The sequence below is a fragment of the Phallusia mammillata genome, chromosome 1 (assembly GCF_965637545.1).
Source record: "Phallusia mammillata chromosome 1, kaPhaMamm4.hap1.1, whole genome shotgun sequence".
Taxonomy (NCBI): Eukaryota; Metazoa; Chordata; class Ascidiacea; order Phlebobranchia; family Ascidiidae; genus Phallusia; species Phallusia mammillata.
This window is the reverse complement of record NC_137252.1, coordinates 20,709,892-20,718,105: the sequence shown is the minus strand read 5'-3', so window position 1 is coordinate 20,718,105 and position 8,214 is coordinate 20,709,892. Positions and strand designations below refer to the sequence as shown.

Here is an 8,214-nt window from a genome sequence, read left to right as displayed (position 1 = left end):
GTCGTGTACTTTCGGCTTTGGGCCTGCTTACAAATATGCACCTAGCACTTTGCCGCTTAACGCGTTGGTTTGAACTAGAAAACGAAATAGGTTAGAAACAACAGGCCATTTTACGTGTATATGAAGCGAGACGCGTGGCACATTTATAAGGAAAACTACCCAAAACAAGACTAAAACGTCATAAACCGTCTTCATAGGGAAGTTCCCAAATTTAAATGTTGGGCCCCTTGGCTACGATGCGATGTAACATATCTTTTCAAATAAACCTTACTGCAAGAGAAAGCACAAATCAAGCGAACTGTGGCGTGCGCGCCAACTAAGAGTGTGTGTGTGCGTTTCTACTGTTTCTTCAACACACTTGGACGATTGCACCATAGCCACGAGACAGTTAGGAAGCATGACGTCATGCATTGCGCTGAGAGTAATAAATCTAGTTTTGACTTGAGAGTACTTTTTTCGATTGTCGGCAACAAAAGAGAGAAAATACTGCCCCGTTGCCATAGTTGAGCGTCACTGCAACTTTGTTTTAGCTGGGGAAGTGAAAATGAGCACTTTCGTTAACAGCGTGTTCTGTTTACATAGCAACCGGATTATCGCATAATCCGGTTAATCGCATCAAATACCCGTGGCAAATCGATGATGCGATTAACCGGATTCGTCTGTACTTGATAATTTCGCGCATGTCATGCCAGTTACACCTGTCCAGAAGGTAATTTGAAAAAATGTCTGGGTCATGTTTGGGAGAAAAATGGTTGTTAGTTTTGCTTTTAAAATATATTTATATTGTAAATACAGATGTTTGTTGATAATTTACATGATTTGTACCATGTTCTTTTGTGTTAATTCATGCCTTTTTAGTGACTAGCGAACAATCACTTGCTAGATCTGGTTCTTGAGGGCACTTGCTAGTATCTGATTCTTGAGTGTATTATTGCAGGAGTTGAGTTAAGCTATGTTATGATAATACAGTGAGTATCGTTCCAAACAACATGTAAATATACATCTATGACCCAAAGTCAACAAATGTTGACAATATATGGTATGTCGCTGTGAAGAATTAAATGCTCGAGGTGTTGATTTATTTACTTATAAGTCAGTATACTGATACATTTGTGCAGATCATAATTCCACATCTTTCTGTTGTTGTAGAGATATATAGGTTGTATTAAACAAGGAAAATTGTTAATTTGAAAGAGAAATAGGCAAAACCCAAAAAGAGGAGCTGATTGCACATGTCCTGTTTGGCTTCAACTTATGATGCTATAGTGGGACTTTCTGAGCAACCCATGGGAGAAAATGTTAAAATTGGAATGCAGCATTTCAAAGAATTTGCTACAATAATTTTCTTGCTATTCTACTGCCAAAAAGTCTAATTGTAACAACTATAAAAGCATTGCATGCGTTTTATTGCCTACATATTTGGTGACTTTACATCAATATTTAAAACAGTATTTGTATATTGTTTTGTTTGGTGCATTGCCAATAATTGCAAAATTCTTTGCAACCTGAGCTACATTGCAAGCATTTAATTTTTTATCAAAAACAAAGTGTTTGTTTATTCCAAGTTAATATATATCATGCAATTCGTTGACATATTGTGGGTGTGTGTTTACAAATACAATGAATCAAAAGATCTTGTGAAATCATTTTTTTACCATTTTAGAATCTTTTGGTTCACATAGGATAGCAGCCTCTGGTGATTTACTACTTTGGAAGATCATTATTTATTCAGTTAATTTAGCTGTCAATAATATAAATCTGATCTAAACAGAAAAAAATCTTAATTCTTTCTTTAGATGTGCCAAATAAGATACACATATCTTGGTAATATTTATTTTGTCAAACCGTGTGACGGTAAAGATCAGTTGATATATCTTTGAACTTAAACTGAAACATTATATTCATAGTTAAATTTTCAATTAAAAACAGGTAAAGTACTTGAAACTCACATTCAGTGTCATTCTGTATTGTTGCCATTTTTGAAAAAAATACTGTCGAAAGTTACATCTTTAATTTGCTAGCTGTTTGTACAAGCAACAATGCATTTGGATGCAAGCAATGGAATCATTTGCAACTGATGTTACTTCGTTGTGCTATTTACTGCCAATATGACATCTCTATTTGGTTGGTATAACACCCAGCCAGTACATTTCAAATTTCCTTCTTTTGACTTTCCTCCAAAAATGCTTTCCCAAGTGGAAATATAGAAGGATATATAGTTTCTTTGTCAAATCTTGCTTGCTTGATGTTGCGAATGTTTCAGTAACTTCAAGTCTTCATATTAGATGATTAAAGACCTTAAGTTTGGCCTCTAAAATGTATCTAATATAGTTTCTCTGTTAATTGCAATTTTATGTCACTTTTTTGTAAAAGCAACTTCTTGTCAGGAAAAAGTTGTACTGTGCTCCTACATTCACAACCTGTACATACAACTATAATGACATTCCAATAATACTGTTATAGTACAAGTTTCCATAAAGGAATTGTTTAAAATCACGCACATGCAACAGAAAATAATTACATGATGGGATGATGCTTCATCTACCCTGCAGTGGTTTGCGGGAAGAACTCACTGAATTTTTGCTGAAATACGCATATTGAACCTGCAGTTTATACAAACTTATCTTAGATAACAAGAATAATAGTCTATTTATTCGTAACATACATTTAGACCACAAAAATTCACCCCAAACACCTGCGAAGCTTGCCGATATATGTTTTTTGGCAAAAAAAATTTTTTCAAAAATTTTTTGCTATTGTCTCCAGCATAAACCAACGCATTGTATGGCCGGAAGGTGCTGCCACCTAGCGGAATTTTTGATTCGGCTGAACAACCCCATTGTTCGCGCACAACAGATGTTTTTTGTCTTGTCTGTAATGTCAAATTTGGATCATTGTTATGCAGAATTTTACAACTAGCTAAAATCCTGCAATCAATTTTCCTTTTTCTGAAAAACACATTCAGGCTTAAGGACCACAAGCCCTCGAAATAATGGCAAAGAGACCGTTTAGCGAAAATAACGAAAAAGTTTTAGAACCACTGGGTTAACGCAACTGAGATAAATTTTGTCAGGGATTGTGTATCATAAAATATGGCAACCCTATTATAGGTACACACTGTTGCACAATCATTTCTGTCCAACAAATAGTACTGTTTGTCACGATTTCAGCCCACGAAGTCAATTTAGTGTATCACGTTATAGATGCTAAAGTACGTAAGTTATTTACGTCAACTTTATAGTTAATTTACTGAAAAAAAGTTGAGTGTTTAAGGCATTGGACTTACAATCAGTGACGGATTAAGGGTCTGCTGGCCTGTAGGCGCGTTTTATAAGTGGCCCGAAAATCAGGGTTGCCAACTAAAAAATTAGAATTATCAGCGTTGCCAATTCATTGTGTGATTTTAAAGTGGCCTGGATTTTTGACTGGCCTGTAGGCAAGTGCCTACTTTGCCTAATGGTTAATCCGGCACTGCTTACAATTGTTTGTCCAAATCCGACTCCATTGCACATGTCCCGCGAAAATAATGCTCACCCAAAATCAACGACAGTAAAGAAACATATATAATTTCAAAACTTTTATCTACAAAATTAAAAAATTGCAAAAAACGCTTTAGTTTGCAAGTCCAAGTCCAAGTCCAATACACAGCCACAAACCATTCATGTTTATTGGATTTTCTAACCACCAACGGCAAGATTAAACAGTAGATGAAAATTATCAAGCGAAAATATTGCGCCCAGTCTTAACTTTACGACACTGTCGAAGTTACGTGTCCGGTTTAAACTTTAGAAAGGCTGCTCATATTTATTTAAATATAGAAGAGATTGTACATTTTGCAATTGAAAGCAAATGAAATGGACTTAAATTAATGTTATCGCCGGCTTAAAATTGAAATTGGGCGTGCTGCAGTTCTGCAGTGCCTTTACACGAGCTGGCTTAAAGAGTGCCAGTTAAAATGCAATCTTAAATGCTGTGCAACTATTGTATGTGTCTCATTTTTGCTTTGGCATCGAGCGAAAAAGCCACGGTGGCAAAGGGATGGGTTTTAAAAAATCATTGGTGAAACTGATCAACTGAAAACAAGTTGTGACGTCATCAGAAGAAAATCATTCTACAAGTTCATCCATCCCCCAATATTTGCAATGAATTTGCGCCTCTGGCCGAAACAGGAAACAGTTCATTTCACAGCACATAGTCAACTTATCTGATTTCTGTATTGGTCAAGTGAAGGTTGGGCAGGTCAGTGGTAGACTGGCCAGAGTGCGGAAGCCCCCCTCAGATATTCGACATTGTGTATAATTATCCCAAAAAAATACAAAATATTAGTTAACCATATTACATTTTGTTACGACAATACTTTCACGAGGAATCAATTAACACCGAGTTGTCAACTACAGGTTTAGTTTCGCTTAGTACTGATCATGTCAATTATAATTACATTATTTGTACATTGCATTGGCAGGTGGGCCTCTCTATGTCGCCTGGCAACTAATATTTTTGGACCCAGTCCGCCACTGGGGCAAGCAAAACCATTTTCTGAATTGAGCGTCTCGACAATGTTGGTTCAATTGGATTTCTCTGCTTTGTCCATTTGATCGTACGCATGGGGGACGGATTTTTAATCATCTCAGTGAGAAGGTACAATCGGCACCTTATGTAAGTCTTCATTTGTTTTAGCCACTCGTTTACTTCAGTTTTTGTTTTGTAAAAAATGAACATTGTACCGTCCGACTTAAAGACGTATAACCATAAAATAGTTTGGTGTTGGTCGAACCGAGTAGTGCGCTGAGCACCTGTTTATGTTTGTGCTGGATAACACATATGCAGCGGAACAGTGGTGTATCTAGAGATGATACTAGGTGTTTTATAACAGTTGTTGCATTTCATTATTAGTTCACTAGTAACTTTACTGTTTCATAAACAAAAATCGATGATGCAACCACTCTTCTGATGTAAAGGTTGTATATTTTTACAAACTTCAATCCAATATACAAGAACTGAAATGTTAAACCGTTATATTTTTATAATTTTACATCATAATTGTATATGTACACAAATCTTTATTTAGGCTACTTTCCTAAACATTTACACATGCGATCACATAAAAATATATCATGCTTTTACACTCAAGTTATTTTAACTGACAGTTACAATATCCTTTGAAACATTCCAAAATCATCATTGTTTATTTCAATTTCAGAAAGTGTTAGGTGGTTGTTGGGTAGGATTAGCCTGTTTATCTGGTTCTTGGTGGTAAGGTGACTCTTTGTACACAAACCAAACATTGCATGACCACAGAAAGAAGTTCAAAAATCCAAAAGCAACAGATGCATTCAGTGGACCATAGTTAAAGAAATCTGTCGGTGTACATACAGGTTCACAAACAGGTTTCACTTCCTGGATTGCCAACACCTTATTTTGGCCTGACCATATTTTAACTTGTCCCAAACCCCACGCCCATGCAGATGCAGCAGTAAGCCAAAGAAAAGCATAAATGATAGTCACTGCAAGGTCAGATTTGGTAACAACACCCTCATGTGTTTGCCTGATATTTGCATCAAATACCACATAGAATACAACTGCAGCCAAGGAATAAAGAAATGCAGTAACCCCAACAAACATAAACCATTGTGCTGAAGGAGATAAATCTCCTTCTAAATTAAACATCACCTCTCCATTAGAGCAGTTGGAAAACACAATAGTTTTGGCCGAAAGTCTGAAAGGATAGTCCATAGTTATATTAAAAGTTTTATGTACATTTTCACAGGGAAAAGTGTATTGGGCAACATCATGGTATCCACCTGTAGTTGAAAATGCAACAATAGAAAGAACAATTTCAATGACTCTGATAAATCCCCTTGGCTCCAACAAAACTCGAATTCTCCAGGATGATGTATCCATGATAAATTGTGTTAAAATTTGGTTTAACCAAAATAAACCTATGTTCTAGAAAAAAAATTATTACATCAGTTACAAAATAAACAAGCCGATGACAAAGGGTTAAGCCCCAAAATAAACTAGAAGGGTGGCTTAGCCCATTTTGCCCTTGCATATACACTATAACCTATTTTGAAATGTTAATATTGTCCCTACACTTATTTTATATGGGTCCCATATTAACCAATGTCTTTTATAATCTTAGTTGTTTTTGGAGGCAGAAACTTATGGGTCCCCAACACATGCAAAGTTAAAAACAATGCATTTCAAAAGATAACTATCAGTAATTTTAGTGTTGTAAAAAAACGGTGATCAGTACTGGGCTTAAATAATCAGACTACTAAAAGTACAAACTATGCAAATCTGATTTAATTCAGATATTGTTTGAAGTTTGACCTATTTAATGTTCATTTTTATAGGAAAGAAGGTGTAAATAGTGGCAAAATAAAGTAAAACACAGCAATCGACACCAATAAATAGCTAATTCTATAAGCTGTCCAAATTTCATTCAATTCCGACACTGTTTAAAAATTCACCCATTTTAGGGGGTTAGTGGGGTAAATGTTGGAGCTGTAGGGTGAAACTTAACAATCAACACCTAAAAATGGTATAATCTACTAACTGTCCAAATTTCATCCAATTTCAACATTGTTTACAGATTTCACCCATTTTAGGGGTAAATGGGGGGCTACAGGGTAAAATACCACAATCAACAACAGTAAATGGAACTTTCTACAAGCTATACAAGTTTAAGCCAATTCCGACACTGCTTAAAAAACTCACCTATTTTAAAAATCTCAACCATTTAAAGGGGCTAGTGGAGTAACTGATGGGGTTCTACACCCAAAAGTATCCAATATGAAACCACAATGATCCAATCAACAGTCATGTAAAATTTTATCAAAATCAGCCAATGTTGATAGTTCTGACCACTAGAGGTGATTTTAGCAGCATTTTTTAACATTTCTGACATCATAAGACTCTTAACACCCCCATAACTTCCATGTGCGAAAACATCCACCCAGTTTTTTTTTTAAGGTTTGGTTTGGGTGACCGCTAAGTAGTTTTAAGAGACCGCAAGTGTTTCATTTAAATACCAAAAAATAGCCATATTTGCTTAAACAAATTATTTATTAGGCTACTGGCAATTTTGGGAAACCGCTGGAGAAATGTGGGGACCGTTTCGGTCCCCCAAATCACCTTAAAAAAAACACTGCGTCCACCAACCAATGCATAAATATATGTAACATATGTTTTGTTACCTTTATTACACTATTACACCATAGAAATCTTTTGTTTATGGTGCGCAGCAACATACATAAACATTTTACATTTTTGGGGCTAGCGGGGTAAATACTGAGGTTATGAAGTCAAACGAAGCAGAAGGCACATCTACATGGGCATATCTAGTATCTGGGAAAGTTTCATCCAAATTCACCAAAGATTTCATGCCAAAAGCGCATGGGCAAACTTTACCGGAGAAAAAAGAAAAAAACACACATAGTGAAATCAAGATGCGTCCCATTCAGGGAAGGGGACCCATAAATACTCCCAATCTAAAAGAATTTAATCTGTAGGTCTGACCTTGATATAGCTGTGCAAGGCCAGTTTTGAAAACAGTTAAAAACTAAAAAAATTGGTGTTGGACAGAAAAAGGATAAAAAAATACAAACAAAAACAATGTGTCCCCTTCAGGAAGGGGGCCCATAACTATTCTTCACTTATCTATTTCTTCACTTGCAAAACATATACTGCTGACCTTTAGTAGCCTCTCGCTGTGTGACAGCACAACCACTGTTTATTGACCTTTTGACACAATTTTAAGAAACATGCAAAAAGGTTTTTCCTAATTTATACATAACTCAAATATATATTGATTTTGGGCTTACAGCGACCTCTCATCAACCATTTAATGACAACTATCGAGGCTTTCAGAAAACATCTAGTTTTTTTTGTTTATGTTGATCAACAATGTCTTTTTTTACGAAACTGAACTACCATTTACTGAGTTTATATCATTTGTGAGGTATGAAACCTACAGCAAAATTAAAAATGCATGTACTAACTTATAAAACCCCCATAACATTGCTGCACAAAAACAGCTGGTTACTAGTGATCAAAATGACTGCCAAGTAAAACATCTGCTCATGTTTAAAGCGAGACATCGCGCTCTGCATTAAACTGGCACAATTGTCTCCCTTGCAAGTTCTATCTGTTTGACTGTCGAGTGTACACATATTATAGACTTCAAATAAGCAGATCAGGCTACAATTTTAA

General features: G+C 35.7%; 1 protein-coding gene and 1 long non-coding RNA gene across 2 annotated transcripts; one reads left to right on the top strand and one right to left on the bottom strand.

The window, feature by feature from the left end:
- Nucleotides 1-374: 374 nt before the first annotated feature.
- On the top strand, nt 375-1,633 carry LOC145228474 (uncharacterized). Its single transcript, XR_013860083.1, has 2 exons — nt 375-968; nt 1,150-1,633. It is a non-coding gene; the product is annotated as an uncharacterized LOC145228474 (long non-coding RNA).
- Nucleotides 1,634-4,945: 3,312 nt separating this feature from the next.
- Nucleotides 4,946-6,210, bottom strand: LOC145228466 (synaptoporin-like). The gene has a single exon (XM_080093525.1). The coding sequence runs from the start codon at nt 5,899-5,901 to the stop codon at nt 5,197-5,199; it is 705 nt and encodes a 234-aa protein (XP_079949651.1). The 5' UTR covers nt 5,902-6,210; the 3' UTR covers nt 4,946-5,196.
- Between the last annotated feature and the right edge of the window lie 2,004 nt (nt 6,211-8,214).